This window comes from Miscanthus floridulus, chromosome 1 (assembly GCF_019320115.1).
Source record: "Miscanthus floridulus cultivar M001 chromosome 1, ASM1932011v1, whole genome shotgun sequence".
NCBI classification, from domain to species: Eukaryota; Viridiplantae; Streptophyta; class Magnoliopsida; order Poales; family Poaceae; genus Miscanthus; species Miscanthus floridulus.
Genome location: NC_089580.1, coordinates 4463911 through 4482092, shown reverse-complemented (window position 1 = coordinate 4482092; position 18182 = coordinate 4463911). Strand labels below are relative to the sequence as shown.

The 18182-nt window shown below is 44.1% G+C and overlaps 1 protein-coding gene across 1 annotated transcript; it reads left to right on the top strand.

Moving 5' to 3' along the window:
• Nucleotides 1-10164: 10164 nt before the first annotated feature.
• On the top strand, nt 10165-14025 carry LOC136471439 (putative B3 domain-containing protein Os03g0621600). The gene is made up of 5 exons (XM_066469174.1): nt 10165-10428; nt 10998-11115; nt 12670-13102; nt 13184-13371; nt 13554-14025. The coding sequence occupies exons 2-5, from the start codon at nt 11011-11013 to the stop codon at nt 13806-13808; spliced, it is 981 nt and encodes a 326-aa protein (XP_066325271.1). The 5' UTR covers nt 10165-10428; nt 10998-11010; the 3' UTR covers nt 13809-14025.
• The last annotated feature ends 4157 nt before the right edge of the window (nt 14026-18182 follow it).

Sequence of the window (18182 nt, the reverse complement as noted above, 5' to 3'; positions counted from 1 at the left end):
TCGTTCTCGGAGTACACCAGCATGTCATCAATGAACACGACCACGAACTTATCCAATTCTGGCATAAAAATTGTATTCATCAAAAACATAAAGTATGCAGGAGCATTTGTCAAGCCAAAGGACATGACAAGATACTCATACAACCCATATCTGGTGGAAAATGTAGTTTTTGGTATATCTTGTGGCCTAATCTTGATATGATGATAATCGGATCTCAAATCTATTTTTGAGAACACCTTAGCCTTGGCTAACTGGTCAAACAGAACATCAATATGAGGCAAGGGATACTTATTCTTGATGGTTACAGCGTTAAGTGGCCTGTAATCCACGCACATTCTCAACGTGCCCTCTTTCTTCTTCTTCACAAACAAGGCGGGACATCCCCATTAAGACTTGCTTGGCCTGAATAAACCCTTTTTTGATAACTCTTCTAGTTGCTTCTTCAGCTCAACTAATTCATCGGGAGGCATCCAATAGGGTCTCCTTGAAATCGGAGCAGTTTCGGGGATTAACTCAATTCCAAACTCAATATCCCTATCCGGCGAAAGACCAGGTAGCTCATTCGGGAATACATCCGGAAACTCACACACTACCAGGATCTGATGAATAGGAATGGCTTCCGTAGCGCATGTCACACTTATAAGGTCTGTTCTCCGAGGCAATGGTACTTGGAAAGTACCCTCACCTAGGGGATCCTTAAGGGTAAGTACCCGACTTCCGGTATCTATAACTGCTCCCCAATCCTTCATCCAATTCATCCCTATAATGACATCCAAAACTAGTCCAGGCATAACTATCAAGTTCACTCGAAACTTCCTGCTACCTAATTTAAGGGTTGCCCCTCAAACCATCCGGTTGGTCAAAACATCAGCCCCTGCTGAACTTATACGGTAACCATAACCCAATTCTGTGCATAGTTGTTCATGTTTCTGTGCAAATGCTTGACTCATAAAAGAATGCGATGATCCAGAATCAAAGAGAACAACTTCAGGGTTTTGGTTGACAGGAAACTTACCAGCGGTTACGGGCTCTCCCTCAGGAATCTCATCCACAGTCGTACTATGTACCCGAGCATTATAGGTCTGCTTCTTCTTGGGCGGATAAGGACAGAACCTTGAGAAGTGGTCGGGTTGATCACAATTATAGCAGGGTCCCCTCACTATCCTAGCAGATCCCATAGCTCCCTTAGAACTGCCTTGTACCACAGTTACGGCTGCCTTGTTGGACTGTACTGCCATCTTGTAAGGCTTCTGGGATCCATAGAAATTCTGACTTCTCTGCTGAGGTGGCCTGAACCTAGCTCCAGGTGTAGATGGACGATAGGGAGGACAACCTCCTGTAGGTGCTCTTGCTTGGGATGGACCACCTTCTAGGGCTCTCTTGCGAGTCTTGGCTGCGGTGCTGGCGTTGTTGTTCTTTTCCTACTTCAGACAATCGTTGATAAAGTCATTGAATCTGACGCGGTTGTTGGTACCCACATGCTTCATCATCTTTGGATTGAGTCCCCTTTTGAAACTGGCGATTCTCTTAGCATCCGTGTCAACCATGTCGAGAGCATAACGGCACAAGTTGTTGAAGGCATGCAAATATTGCGTCACCATCTTGGTGCCCTGATTCAATGCCAAGAACTCTCCCAACTTCATCTCGGTCAACCTAGGTGGAATATAAACTCCACAGAAGGCCTCAGCAAACTCTCTCCATGAAATCTAAGCATTTGGAGGGAAGGTGGTGCGATGGTGCTTCCACCACATTCCTGCTGGTCCTTGCAACTGATGTGCAGCATACTCTGTTTTCAATACCTCAGTCATCCTCAACACACGGAATTTATCTTCCATAGTGTTGATCCATTCCTCAGCATCGAGTGGCTCTATTGCTTCCTTGAATATTGGTGGCTTAGTGTCCATAAAATCTTTGAAGCTGCTATATTGGTTCACCCTAATACCACCACCTTGATTGTTACCGCGCTGAACGTTGTTGGCGATGGTACGCAGAAAATTCCTCCATGTTCTTCTGGGATTGTTCCGTGTTGCGCTGACTCCCGAGCAACTGTGCGAGGAACATCTCTGGGGTAAACAGGGGAGGAGGTGGCAAATGCGGTTCATGGGGAGGCTCATTGTTGTTGCCGTGGTTTCCACCACCACCACCGGTCCCCGCACCGTTAGCACCGGTCTCAGTGGCCTCATACGTGGTACGGCGAGTGTTTGTCATCTGCATATTTCAGCAACAAGTAATGATTGAGTGAAGCTGTAATAATTACGAGTGAAGGAAAAATTATGACGTACTGAATTTACTAGAGAGAATAAATTCATACAATAAAACAAAGGCACAACAATCGCATCCCAATTAAAACAACATCACTAATCAAATTGCTTCAACAGCAAACATCACGTCCATACAATCAAATTGCCAGCATACATACACTGGACTTTTATGCGTTCAGATATCGCATTCTAGCCAAGTTCCAATCACATGCCAAGTCTCATAGATTCCGAAGCAAGATACATTAGGTTACATGACAACAAAAGAAAGGTCATCGCGATAGGACCTAGATACTAGCGCAAGGCAACTAGCCTACTCCTCGGGGCAGTCGTCGGGATCGGAGACGTCAGCCATTGCCCCCAGGTGAAACTATAGGCTCATCCTCGTTGTCGTCGTCGATGTCCATGCCAGCTGGCGTCTAGAGGAGCATATGGGCCAACCCCATTGTAGAGCGCGTGAAACTCCTCGTGCAGGTTGACATTGTACTCCTCTAGCTCATCGACCCTCTGTAGCAGAAGGTCCCTCTCGTCCCAGGCTTCATTCCTCTCCTGAACCAACTGTCCAATCATGCGGTCTGCATTGTTGTTGGCTTGAGTCAACGTATGCACCCACTGCATAGCTCTATCACCTCTCTCAACCGCCTGGTTCCGCTGTAAGTTCATATCAGCCAACTGCTCCTGCAAACTAGCTATAGCACGTGCCTGTCTCTTCTTCTGCTTTCTCCCCTTGAGCTTATCATGACCACATAAGTGCAGTCAAAGTCTAGTAGGTACTCTCGAGACCCTCATACGCTCTGATGGCGGCGAACATAGCACTCATAGCATGGTTGTCGCTAGCCTGTCCCTCAGCTAGACCTCTGACCAAAGCACTTCTCTGAGGCTAAACCCAAATAGCATCACGAGGATCATCCCTAGGAAAGGTGCCAGCTAGAGCTGCTGCAAGCTCACTGGGAAATCTGCTCATGATATCCCTGATGACACGGAAAGCTGCTCCCTCTACACCCTCAGCAGGAGTGCGACCCTCAAACTCCAAGTGCCAACCATCCCAATCTGGAGCATCACCGAGAGCAGGAACCATGATCTCTACCACTACAAGTCCATCCTCTGCTAACTAGCTCTCATTCCAAGAGTACACCGGCTCTTGACCCTCTGGGTACCCCATATCATGGAGCACTCTCCAAAGCAAGGTCGGCATGCCAAACTCGCTCAAGAAGGTGTCTGTGGTGCGGTGCTCCCTCAGGGCCAACGGACGTCGAGGTGCTCTTCCTCTGGTGGACTTACGGGCGGTCTGCTTCATGCGGGCCATCTGTAGCAAAAGTTCTTTTATTACCCCGTGGAAACATATTTTAGGTGATACAACTTTTATCAAAATGAGATAATCAATTTATAAGGGGAGGAATGCATGACATGAATGAAATGCACAAGTAATATGATGTATGTACGTGCCGTACGTTCTCACAAACTTATGAAATAAATAATTTCTAGCGATGAATTCGGTGGCATACAAACGATCTCTCAAATACATAGCTAATGCGTTCTACATGATAGCATTGTTATGTACCTGCAGAAGATTCATTTTAGCCCAATTCCCAATGAATGCATAAAAGCAGTAAATTTTATCTACACGCTCTACACGAATCCCTAGATACGTGTACAACGGTAGTAACTACCCGAACCATCGTCCTATTGATGGCATCGCCTCAATAGATGGAATACCCACACATGAGATACCTTTGTAAAACATGCGTAGAACATGTAATTACTTCAGCATCATATAAGCATTCACCCTAGATCGGCGGTGTATCCGATCATGCTCTCACAACTCATACTTGCCGAGGCGTAGAGGCAATTGATCCATACACTACCACTCAAACAAGTGGCACTCATACAATAGCATGCCGTATGAGCGACGAAAGAGAAATATGATGTAAGAACCCCAAGTCAGTACTTAATTAAGCCACCTAGAGTCCTTAACTGGGCATAAAGGATATGACCACTGGCATACTTTTTAGTTTAGAAATCACGTTTTTCAAATGCCTTTTTGTTTTAAATATACTTGTGAACAGTAACACGCTAAACCATGCTCTGATGCCAGCTGTAATAGAACCGACCAATTATACGAAATTAAGTAAGAAAATCATCCACCAGAGCAGACGATTTAGCAAACTTAAGCCCATATAACCCGGTAGTCCATGAAATCACGAAGGATTTCAAACCAACTCACATACCAGCCAAGATCGTAATAAGTTTAGCGGTCACCATCACATATTACATAAAAGTTTGCATCACAGATACATCAGAGTTTAAACATAGTTATTACAAAACGAGTTCAAATAGAAGTAGCGGAAGCCATTTGTTCAAAACCACACACACTCACACGGAGTTCAAATACAGTGCCAACTAATGATCATCTCCAACAAAAGCATTAGACGAGACATAAGGAATTACCATGCCCATGGTCCTAAGCATCACCCATCGCAGAATAAAGTCAGTTGATACAGTAGCCGTAATACATCTGCCCATCTGCAACAAGTGGGAATAAAACCCTGAGTACGAGAAGGTACTCAGCTAGACTTACCCGACATAACTAAAAATAAGTGACACCAAGGATTATGAAGGGCTTTATAGTAGTGTAGCTGACTCATTTGCAAAAAGAAGCATTTTTAGCATTTCAAGAACCTTTCCAAAAGCATTATTATCAAGTTAATTATTATTAACATGTCGACTAGATTTGCACCTATACTAGAGACAACATGTGATTAAGCAAATAATGATAACCCATGATCATTAACAACTTCCATATTGTCCTATTCATTATAAATGTCCAAGTGTTCCATTAACATTACTACGATGAAGTAACTCAAGTCAAGTGCTCACTATCCGGCAGCGATGACGATTCGAATCGATTCCTAACCAGCTGGTGATTTATTCCTTACACAAACCTCACTCACCCGCTAAAGTGAGGTATTGGTCACCGAGTCAACTATCCAGGTATCTCGAGTTTGTCAGGAACCACATGTACCCGGGGGCCGACCGACTGCACTTTGGTCTTATCATCTCGCCCCTGTGTCCTACCACACCTGCTCCAGCACAGTGCGCTGCGGGTAATCTACTCGGCCCGAATAATCTCCTAGCTTTACGGTCGAAAGGTACTTTATTCGGCCAGCTAAATGTAAGGCATGCATTCAACATGACTCGAGGCCCAACAATGGTCGGTCCTTAATCGACACATACAGAAAGCACTACAGTCCAAAACTCTGTAAGTCTCCGCCCGATCTCAACTTCATTTAACACTTAGTTATATCATAACTACATAGTTATCCAAGCAGATCCAGGTAACCACCTATAGCTCGCAGGTGATAGGAAATCACCCGACTTCTACCGGTCTAAGCCAACTAAGCATTGACTCGACTGCGGATACCAGGGTAACAAGGATATAGTATAACAAAGATAGACAAGGTATAATGCAGCAACGGTTGCAAACAACTCCTAAACGTAATGCATCAATTAAAGTAAAGCATTTAATTAATAGTTGCAAACTGGGGAGAAAATGCTCCGGGACTTGCCTCTCTCGAAGGAGCTCGAGCGGTGATCGGGGCACTCTGGAAGTTCCTCAACGTCCTCCTCGTTGGCTTCAGGCACTTCCTGCGGCTGCACCTCGAGCTGCTCCTCGGGCTCCTCGGGTATGACGACTAGGTTCTCGGTTTGCGATCCTGTATGATGCATGTGCGTAAGTGCTTATGCAAAAGTGCATCGGATGAAATGAACACAAGGGATATGCTTGAATACAAGGTAGTCAACATCATCCAAGAACATATACTACAAGCACATGTCATCTACTGCATTCTCTTCTACTACTAATATGCTAAGTCAACACATCTCATTAAATGCTTCAAAGATACACCAAAGCTTCACTAATTTCTTAATCACACATAAAGCAATACTTGATTAAACCCTAATTAATAATAGGTTTGAATAGCAACATCTAATTTTATTGCTCAGAAAAATCTTAGAAAATTACCATAGCACAGTACTACCCTAAGTAGTCTACCATCAGATTTTTATGGTATTTGAATGAGTGGATTAGCCTACACAAAAATAACAAGCTATGGCATGATTATGAACATGAAAAATACTTTGTACTGTGAAAAGTGTCAAACAACAGATAAAATATTTTTCCTATGTTCTACACAACAAATAATCACTGTACAAAATTTATCACATGCATGTTTTATACAAATTTTGCTCTCTAGCAAAAATAACAAAAATCAGCCATTAAAGGCACTTGAACTATACCTCATAATTTTTCTATAGGATATGCATGGCACATATTTTTCCTAGGAAGTACATTACATAAGAAGATTAACAAACTTAGAAATCATATTTTTTTTGATACATATAGGATTTACTAACCATTTTACAAGATATCAGCAATATCAAGAATTAATTAAAGCTCTACAGAAAAGTATCTCAAAAATGACATGCAATATTTTTATCATGTAGATCTGGTGACAAGGAACCTAGCAAAATTTGTTTCAACAAATTTGGAGCCAAAATGAGTACACAAACATTTTCCAAAGCATTTAACAGAAATCTAAAAAACATTTCTTAAATTCATTTCAAAACCAGCCGACGAAAAAGGCTGGGTGCACCCGGTGCTGTGCACCCGGAACCTTCACCAGCCACTGCGGCTGGGCCCTGTGGCCCCATGGGTCAGCGACCCGAGAGTAGGGGAGGAGCTCCGCCGACCGGTGCTCACCGGCGGCGAGCCCTTCCGGTGGCGCCGGCGGTGCCAGCGTGCACACCACGCCGAGCCGCACCGACCGGGAGGGTGGCGCTGGCCCGGCGGCGTGACGGACCACACGGCTGCGGCAGTGCGCTCGCCGGAGAGGAAGGAGGTGGCCAAGCTCGGCCCTTACCTCGACGACGGCGGCCGCAAGCGAGCGCAGGCGAGGCAGGGAGGCTAGGCGGAGCTGCTGGCGGCGTGAATCAAAGAATGGAGGCGAGAGAGGCGGGGTATGTCGCCAGTGGGGCAGCGGCGGCGTTCGATGGCGAGAGCGGCGGGCGCTGCTGCTGTTGCTGTGTCGCTGCTGCTGAGTGAGTGAGGGAGTGGAGTAAAGAGCGCAGCGCTGTCGTGCAGAAGAAGGCGAGCGCTGGAGGGCGAGGCAGGCGAGCGTGCCCTGACGTGGTCGGGACGCGGCGCGCGGGAACGGCGCGGCGCAGCGCGGAGCAGGCCAGACGCGCGAGCTGGGCTGGGCCGAGGCGAGCGGCAGGCGCGGAGGCAGGCCGAGCCGGCTTCGACCGTGGGCCGAGAAGCGAGGTGACGGCCCGTGAAAGGATAGAAACATTTTTTCAATTTTCTATTTTCAAGGAAATTTCAAATAGCAGTTTTCAAATACCCTTTTGAGCAAAAAAATGACTTCTTTTGAAAATGGCCCAAAAATAAAAGTTGCTTAGAATTTAATCCTCTACATCTTTGCTTTTAAGACCAAAGTCCAATTCTTGCTAGATTTTGAATTATAAAATTAAAATCAATTTTAACTCAAAACCCTAATTTTTGGAGAATTATTTTTAAAGCAAAATTTGGCAATAATTTAAATACAAACTTTGCTCCAAAAATTGTGCTAAATAATTCTAGATGATTTACAATCATAGCCAAACATGTTTTACTAACCTAGCAAGCATAATTTGGGCAAAAATAACTCTAAACAAGTGTATGCAACATTCATGTTTCACGAGCATGTTTCGTATGTTTCAAAGCAGGGTTTCAGTTATTATTTACATGATTAGGCATGTATAATTAGGATGCTTGATGATGCATGATATGCATGATTTGCAGTACCTAAATGCTGGCATAACACCGAGGTGTTACACAACCCCTGCCCCGTCCTGTCCCGGACGGCATGGCGTCGATGTGACCCACATCTCGTCGGCCACTCCGCTGTGTCGAGCCGTCGTTCGGCTGATATCGCGGGAGCGGTTGAACGCGTTAGTTGGACGTGACGTCCTGTCAAAGAAGTTGGTCAAGGCGGAGGTGACGGGGTTGTTGCCGAGCCAGCCTCGAGCGAGGCGGAGAATCGACAACTCGTCCGAGGCCTTACGGGCGGGGCCTCGGGCGAGTCGAAGAATCGGTACCTCATCCGAGGCCTTACGTGCGGGGCCTCGAGCGAGACGGAGAATTGTATCTCGTCCGAGGCTTTACGGGCGGGGCCTCGGGCGAGTCGGAGAATCGGTACCTCGTCCGAGGCCTTACGTGCGGGGTCTCGAGCGAGGCGGAGAATCAACACCTCGTCCGAGGCCTTACGGGCGGAGCCTTGGGCGAGTCGGGGTACTGTTCCAGGCGGGCCGGGCGGTCCAGCCGAGTCTCGGATAAGGTGGGGGTTTGCCGGTAGTTGTCTCTTGGCTTCGATTTTTACATGGTTCTAAGCGATTTTTTCGGTCCTTACTTAGGGGACCCTTTTTTATGGTACCCGACACATAGACGGAAACCCCTCTCTTATGGAAACGGATCAAACAAAAGTAGAAAAGGAAACTGACGAAACAAAAGTAGAAAACCTGATGGATTTTTGTCCCTTCATTTTCATCCAAAGTTGAGGCCTCGTGTAGCTGGGATGTAGCAGACGCCGTGTTTTAAGTTTTTCAGACTTATGTTTTCAAGTGTTTTCGTCTGGATGTTGTGTATGTTGCAATGACTATATACGCATGTTTCAAGCGTATCTTTAATGTTACGAGCATACGTTTCATGTGTTTTTAAATATACGTTTCACGTGTTTAATCTGGATATTGCAGAAGTAGATCTAGATGTTGTATTGCGAACGTATATTTTCAAGTGTTTCAGGAGTTTCATACGTTGCAAGTGTTTTATCTGGATGTTGCATTTACTTGCAATTGTTTTTTAGGTGTTTTGCAAGTATTTCATACGTATGTTTTAGGTGTTTCAGCTGTTTCGAACGTACGTTGTATGTATTTTATCTAGATGTTATAAAAGTAGATTTGGTGTTACACATGTTGCAATAGAACCCACCTACGCTGGGGGCACCGTCGTCCTGTGTTACCGATGCATCTGTGGCGCGCACCCACAGGCGGGCGCGTGGATTCCTGCATGCGCGAAACAGAGCAGGCATGGGTGGGCCATGCGTACATGCGGGAAGCGGAGCGGGCGTGGCACGAGAAACAGAGCGGCTTTAGTGGTGCGGGAAACGGAGCAGCGCGGGGCGATCAGCGCCCATGCGAGCTAATCCACATATGCGCAGGCTGGGACTGGGAGCAGCATCCGGACGCGTCTTGAATCTTGCTGCCCCGTTTCTACATAAATTTAGTCAAAATTTAAACGATTGACTCCTTGGAAACGAGAATGGCATTGTTTGGTGGATAGAGGGGGTCGGTAATATTATGATATTAAATGCAAACGTGGTGCTTTGTTAACCGGTAGTAAGTCTCATCTATACTATAATCGAATAAAAGCTCTTGGTGTTTCCCAGTCTTCCGTCTTGGGTACCGTTTAGTTCCATTTTATTTTACAAAAAAATTTCAAGATTTTACGTCACATCGAATCTTTGAACGCATGCATGAAGCATTAAATATAAATAAAAAAATAAAATTAATTATACAGTTTAGGCGAAATTCACGAGACGAATCTTTTAACCGTAATTAGACTATGATTAGACACTAATTATGAAATAACAACGAAAGTGTTACAGTACAATTTTCCAAAAAAAATCGCCAACTAAACAAAGCGTTGGCGATATACTGCTATTAAATGCAGACGTGGGGGCCTAGGCGTCGCCGGCATCGTGGTCGTGGTAATAATTTCCAATGAACGTAACTGCAGCGAGCAGTAATAAATGGCAATGCGTGCAGGTGCAGTGGATCGGATGATCGCCGGCAAGTTCCTTTCTTCTTCCACTGGAGTTCAAGCGCCTGCTCTGCTCTACTGTAGAGTATTATATTAATCCCACCGGACACCGGGCACCACACGGCTCCTGCTCTGCTCTCTTCGCCTGCCAGTGCCAGCCACAGCACAGAGTCCCTGAAACATCGAGGGTCGATCAGGCCATGGCGCAGGGCTAGCTGTCTCTGAAGAGGAACGGGCGCACAAGGTTATCCTGTTCTTCTCCCCCGGTAGAAAAACGTTTCTGCGCTTGGAGCCTTGGACTTAGCAAAAATCACTGTAAGCCCTCTTCTAGCGATTTCCTTTAGATAGTTTCGTCTTTTCTGTTTCTTCAGTAGCTTGTTCCCCTTGTTAATTCCATTTTTCCTAATCTCTCTCAGATTGATTGTTCGTCTAGTTTGTCTCTCACTATTGATTTATTCGGCTACACTCATATTCACCTCGATCCATGTGGATTGGACTGAATTGGGTATAAATAAATTAGTTAGTTTTTCACCTTAATTTATGCCAATACACATGAATTGAGGTGGATACGAATGCAATAAAATCCTTAAATAATGGAACGTCGTATTGTTAGACCCTTTTGAATGCGAGAATTTTTTATGTTTTCTATTTCCCATAAAAATGAAATGATTCCCATAAAATTTTGGTATGTTTTCTATGTAATTCTTACGTTCTAAAAGGGCCCTTAATAGGGCATACAGAATTACCTTGAACTGGAGTAGAAAAAACTTTGTTTTTTTTACCCTTTCTTTGTGAGCTATGACCTGTCCAATTTCCTCTCTTTTTTTCCTCTCAAAAGGTTACTTCTCCATCTCTAGTTGATACTATTGTAAACTTTTACGCAGGTATGCTACCAAGATGAGAAATCCTTCGAAGGATGCAAATTACCACCGGGACGATCACACATGTGACCATGGCAAGCATTTCTTCAAGGTTTTGATTGGTGATTTCCATAAAAGATTGGTGAGCAATTTTTTTTTTCACACTGCGTTTCCGGGTATTCAACTTGTGGAATACTAGAATGTGTTAATTACCTTCTTAGAAGTCGAGTCACTTTTGTTACTAGCTCAATATTGTGGTAGCGTTTCCAATTTATTAGCATGTTGTCCCTAGGACTACTGATCAAAGATCTATTTTGGTAGCCATAAATGTAATAGCATCACTAAGGCTAGTCTTAGTGGATAGTTTCATAGCGTTATTTTCAATAATGCCATGTCATACAGAACGAAATAAAACTCGGATGAAATACCTATTCTCAATGGAAAGTTTCATTCTATAGTTTCATACATATTTAATTTCATGACTCATGAAGAGTTTGTAATCGTGTCAAGAGTGTTTCATCCCCATGAAACTCATTTCTTCTCTCTCTTCTTAATTATAATGTCATGTCATCAAAAACGTATATGTGGCAAACTATTTAATGTAGATGTAGATGAAACTCTCTTGAAACTCTCACTAAGACTGGTCATCTCAGTGAAAAGTTTCATCACACTATTTTCAAGACATCACAGCATTGGTAGCTGTGAATGAAACAGGTTCTCTCGGTGCACACTTTCATTTCACTGTTTTATAGGGTAATTGTAACATTTAATTCCTATAAGATGTTGCGATCAGTTGTGTCGTGTGAACTATGTAGCTATTTTTTTTTTTAAAAAGCTAACACATTAGAATACTACAGTTTCTGCAACATATTATATTATATATATTACTGTCATATTCATCAACATGCCAAATATTACACTTCACACAACATATTATATTATATGGTGCATTTTTTTCGGGTATTCGTCGACATGCATGCAGTCTGTAGAGACAAAATAAACAAATGAAAGAAAAAAATAAGAGAAACGGAGAAACGTGAAGAGGAGCAGGTGGGCCATGGAGATTTGACCGAACGGAGAAACATGAAGGGAGCAGGTGGGCCATAGAGTGATAGAGATTTAACGCAAGGGGAAAGAGAGAGCGCCAGGGTTGCCGCACAGTGGATCCGACGAAACGAATGAAACCGGCTCAGTGCAAGTTTCATACGTTTTCCAACGTGTGAGAAACAGCGTTGGCTAGTTTCGTGCCTATGAAACTCTAATCCCCTCTCTCTTTCTCGATACATGCAAAATAATAGTTTTTGCTGATATATCATTTTATTTAATGTGCATGAAAACATCTCCATTAAAACTAACCTTAAAAGACTATTTTGGCAATGTTGTTTTAAGGCAATGCTTCTGCTCCATGGGACAGGGACAAAATATTTACTGATTTTACAACATATTAACAGCATTAATATCAAATAGCTTCAAGTAATGAAATTGAATTAATCAAGCTATAGCAACTCTTTGATTCTTTAATTGCTAGCTGTTTGCATCTGGAATCAATTTATTGTTTCATTATATGATGGTGTGCATCACTTGTTTAAAGATATAGTTGTGATATATCAACCAAACTTGCAATACAGCGATGTAGATATTATATAGTTTCCTTACCTCATCTGAACTTTGTTCTACGTTAAACTTGTTGCCGCAGGTCATACCGGGTAAATTTGCTAAACATTTGGGAGACAAAACAGAAGAAAGTATTACGCTTGAAACACTTGGTGGTTATACTTTTAATGTTCAAGTTGCAAAGAATTTGAGCAAATTAGTGCTTCAATCTGGGTGGGAATCATTTGTCAGTGCCCATGACTTAAAAAAGATGGACTTCTTGGTATTCAAGTACGATGGGATGTCTCGGATGAAGGTTCTGATATTTGATCCTAGTGGTTGCGAGAAAGTACCACCATGTGTTGTCGCGAAAAATGCTATTAGTGGTGGACGGAAGAGAAAAGAACCCATTGACATTTCAAGCAGTTGTGCTCATCTTCTCAAGAAAACAGCAGGAACTAAAAAGAAAGCATGGAAGCAAAGGGACAGGTGTAGGATCAGTACCACTTCATCAAGATCCCTATCCAACACATCAGGTTGAGTCACAATGTCATCAAACATAGTAGCATCTATGTATATCTGCAAGATCATGACATTATTGTTTTGTTTGGTTATAGGAGGAATGACATCTTCTGAGGGCGATGAAGCACATTCTGTTCCGAGTTACATGCTCCCACGAGGCACCAGCCTTGATAGTATGCAAAAGAAGAAACTGAAAGAGAGAATCCGAGCTATTTGTTCTAAAATCCCCATCTATGTGTGTGTCGTGAAGAAGTCAAACATTTCTGGAAAATCTCGAGCTGTGGTGAGTTAGGTTTTTCTCTTTTTTTGGTTCTAGGATTGATATTAATATTGCATTTCAATTGCACGTCCTTCAGCAAGCAGGTTGTTTAGCTTCCTAGACTCCTTGAAGAAATTTACAAGCTAAGTTCGATGAAAAACTGTTTTGATTTTCGAACACTGAAAACCCTTTCCCTCTATAACCAGGTCTTCTCCAAAAAATATTCTGATGTATGGCTTCCATTCAAGAGCAGAAGGATGATTCTTCAGTGTCATGGCATGAGCTGGGAAGTGATGTGCCACATTATGGTTGGGAAAGATCGTGGCGAATGCAAAAGGCTTCGCAATGGGTGGGCACGGTTTGCAGGTGACAACAATTTGCAGCTGGGTGATATCTGCCTCTTTGAGCAACTGAAGACCAAGAAGTACAAGATGAATGTGCATATCATTCGCAAAGAGTGAGATTTGGAATGCTTTCTGCTTTTGTTTTCGACTTTCACAGCGGTGGCAGTAGTGTTTTTGGGTTTGATAAGAGTCGCTTATGGCCAATGTCATCCATTGGTGCTAACTTTTGTAGTACTGATATTAATGCTTTTATGCTTGCCTTGGAAATGCTTACTCTGTTTGAGTGCTGAAGAATATAATCTATGGTCTATCTATCCCCTGTTTGAGTGCTATAGTCGAGGATGCTTCGCTTGTAATCCATCTGTGTTTTTGCTTCTGCTATAATGGAATTAACAACAGCAACTGTGATACATTGGTTGGATGCCTATACTCCGTGATGTCGATTGGTGCAGCCATGAACTGATGAACTTGCTTGCGTAAATGTTCTACAGCAAATAATCCCTGTAAGGTTCACTTGAGCCATCAGGCGTTCCCATAGTCCTATATTCCCATGATATTTTCTCGATAGACGCAAGAGTCTGTTCCTTAAAAGCTTATAACTTACTACCTCAGTCTCGCAAGGGTGTCATTTGACACTTGTTTTGAATCAAATAATCCTAAGTTTAACTAAATTTGTAAAAAATATCGATATTTATGATATGAAATAAATATCATTAGATTCATCATAAAATACATTTTATAGTAAATCTATTTAGTGTCATAAATGTGGATGATATTTCCTATAACTAAACTTCAAGAAATATAAGATATTTTGATTTAAGATAAAGCCAAAATCGTTTAGGACAGATCCACAGAAGTACCGGTTTTGTTGCAAGGTTTGTTACGTGATATGTGAGAAAGGACTTACAAGATGCAGAGTTAACCAGATGTGTGGCCAGCCCATCAGCTCAACAAGTCGGCCTACACCACCTGTAGCCGCTATCGTTTGGTACATCCACACATGAGCTAGTAAGAGCAACTCCACTAGATTGACAAAAAAAAGTGACCTCGTTTCTCATTAGGAATGAAGCAGATTGAAGGCAAAAGTCAAGCTCCAGCAGATCTCCTTTTCCTAATTTTTTTTCTCAATTAATTAGAAACTATCACCAGAAACTAAAAATAAATCATGGAAGCAAAGGGACAGGAGCAGGATCAGTATGAATGCATCATGCTCCCTATCCAACTCATCAAGTTGAGTCACAATGTCAAACCAAGTGGCATCTATGTACATCTACAAGATCATGACATCATTATTTTGTTTGGTTATAGGCGGTACGACATCTTCAGAAGATGATGAAGCATATTCTGTCCCAAGTTACATGCTTCCAGAACGCACCAGCCTTGATAGTATGCAAAAGAAAGTGAAAGAGAGAGTCCGAGCTATTTGTTCTGAAATCCCGATCTATGTGTGTCGTGAAGAAGACAAATATTTCTAGAAGATCTCAATCTATGGCGAGTCAGGTTTTTCTCTTCTTTTTTCGATACTGGATTTTCAATTGCACATCCTTCAGCGAGCAGGTTGTTTAGCTTCCTAGACTCCTTGAAGAAATTTACAAGCTAAGTTGGATGGAAAACTTCAACTGTTTTGACTTTCCAACTCTAAGAAGCCTTTCCCTTTCCCTCTATAACCAGGACTTCTCCAGAAATACTCTGGTGTATGTTTTCCATCCAAGAGCAGAAGGTGGACTCTTCAGTGTCATGGCAAGAGCTGGGAAGTGACATACCGCATTCAGGCTCCGAAAGATCGAGGCGAATTCAAAAAGCTTTACAAAGGGTGGGCACGGTTTGCAGGTGACAACAATTTACAGTTAGGAGATATCTGCCTCTTGGAGCCACTGAAGACCAAAAAGTACACCATGAATGTGCATATCATTCGCAAAGAGTGAGATCGGGAAATGATTTCCGCTGTTGTTTTCGACTTTTGCAGCGTGGTCGCTGGCAGTAGTGCTTTTGGGTTTGATAAAAGATGCTTATGGTCATGTCAGCCATTATTGGCGCCAACTTTTGTAGTAGTGATATGAACGCTTTTTTATGCTTTGGCAAGGGTCCAGCTTACTCTGCTCAGAGCTGAGTGTATATATACACCATATATGCGCTCTCTTTATTGACGGAACAATCTATGATCCATCCATCCCATGATCCAGTTCTAGTGCTAAAGTTGAGAGCTGAGACTGTTTCGTTTGTGTCGTCCATGTGTGTTTTTGGTTTTTTGCGTTTGCTTAATGGAATTAGCAATGGCAACTCGAGATGTGTTGTTTGGATGGCTATGCTCCGTGATGTCAACTGTTCGTGATGATCTAGACTCAGTGTTTTCCTAAACGCTAAACGGTAAACAGTCGGTCACCTACCATTTAGCCATTATTCGGGCAAAACGTCCCATTAAACGGGCTAAACGACCAATTAAACGGGGTAAACGGGTGATTAAACGGAAACGGTGCACCACGGTGTAGCGTTTACACGGTGTTTAAACGGGCTAAACAACCGTTTAGACGAACAGTGTCTAGACTAGAGCTGGGACTTGCCATGCCATGCCGGCCCATTTGTGCTTCGGGCCATGTCGGCCCAGCATGTTAGGCATGCTCGGCAAGTCGGGCCATGCCGGACGGCACGACAAGATTTTCTCTAGACCCAAGCACGGCCCATGGCCCAGTGGCCCACCTTTATGCCATGTCAGCCCAAGCACTGCCCTCACTATATTTTTACTTATTTTCTTCAATAATTGGTAATATAAAACATGTTTTTTTAAATGCAAAAAAGACATCAAATTGGGGAATATCGACGTGTTTTATTAATTTGGATGGTGATTTGGTGATGATCTAGACTACGAGAGCAAGATAAATTGGTTATATAGGCACGTTGCCATGAAGGTAGATTTCATAATGGGTTAATTGGACATGTGCCATTATAATTCTGCTATTTTTTAAATACACCATTACTATTCGTGAAACTATGCCAGTGCCATTATGATTCTTGCGAAAGCTGATACATGCCATTATATACGTATGCCACGTCTTCGGGCCTATGTGCAGGTGTATGGACAGTTTTGTATTTTAATATAGACCAAAATACCTCTCCACTCTATCTCACTTACAGGTGGGGCCAATGTGTCATCCCCTTCCTCTCCCATGTCATCCCCTTCCTCTCCCCTGAGCTGCCGATGTCCAACACAGTCGTCGAGGAGCTCGGCCTCGGCTGCTGTTCCATGCCCTAGCTCCAGCGCCCTCACTCACTTGTGCTCTCCCTCTTGCTCGCCCTCACCGCTCCCTATCGCCTCCCTCGCCCTCTGTCCGCGAGCGCAGTCACGACCACCATGGCCGTGCAGCAGAGCTTCGCGGCCATCGCTCGTTTCCCCACCACCGCCCTATCGCACAGCCCCAGCCACCACCAGCAGCTCCACGACCCTTTCCTCTCCCTCGCGCACTCCCGTTCGAGCCGGCATCACCGTACTGTGGATTTGCCTGCCCCTGTCCATGGTCGCCAAGAGATGCCATGCCCCTGTCGTGCCACCGGGCGAGTAGGCGACCGGCTTTGCCGCGCCACCGCCGGGCAAGCGCGCGGGTGGGCTACCGCGTCGGTCCAGCCGAGCCACCGCCGGGCGAGCGCGTGCACTCTGCTGCGCCGCCACCGACGAGTAGGCGGCCGCACCATGGCCGACAAGTGCACGTGGGTGGCCCGCCGCACTGCCACCGGGAGAGAGCGCGGGGGGCTGCCTCGTCGAGCGAGGTCGTGTGCGTTGTTGTGACGCCACCGAACGAGGAGGCAGCCGTGCAATTGCCGGCGAGCCCACGCGCGGGCGAGCTGCTGTGCCGCCGCCGGGCTTGCGCGCGGGTGGGTCACCGCGGGCGAGGGCGTAGGTGGGCCACCATGCCGCTGCTGCACTGCTGCCAGGCGAGCATGTGGGCGGTAGAGTCACGCCCCCGCTGCCAGCAGGTGACCGGAGACGAAGAAGACAACACAGAGAGAAGGTGTGCAAGGCTGACGAGTAGGCCCCATGTGTCCGTGATTGTGAGAGAGAAGAGGAAGGGGCAATCTTGTCCATATGGATATACGGTGCCCTTAATAAAAAAAGACTTAAGATCTGCTATATTTTCAATAATAAAAAGCATAGAATGACCTTTATCTGCCCATTGGAAAAAGAAAGGTAAGGATAGGATTGGTAGCAGAAGTGATGTGAATGAATGAATTGAAATATGCCATTTAAGAGGAGTAGTAGTTTTTTTGTTGATGCCGGTGTGGAAGACGAAGACGAATGTTACTAACGTCAACTAAAAGCAAGGAGTTGGCATCGGGAAGTAAGAAGTTCTTTTTTTCTATAGAAAAATCACTTTCTTGTTTTGTTTTTCTGAATATATAAAGGGAATATCACGGGATAGGAATGAAAGAAAAAGAAAAAATACTGGAATTCTGGATTTTTCCAATTTCTCTCATTAAAATATTCCAAAATTAAGAATG

What these genes read in the sequence shown, in the direction of transcription:
- LOC136471439 (XM_066469174.1), top strand. Translation starts at nt 11,011, where the DNA reads ATGAGAAATCCTTCGAAGGATGCAAATTACCACCGGGACGATCACACA. An exon ending in GTGATTTCCATAAAAGATTG is followed by an intron (nt 11,116 to 12,669) that starts GTGAGCAATTTT and finishes TTGTTGCCGCAG; the next exon opens with GTCATACCGGGTAAATTTGC. An exon ending in CTGGAAAATCTCGAGCTGTG is followed by an intron (nt 13,372 to 13,553) that starts GTGAGTTAGGTT and finishes CTCTATAACCAG; the next exon opens with GTCTTCTCCAAAAAATATTC.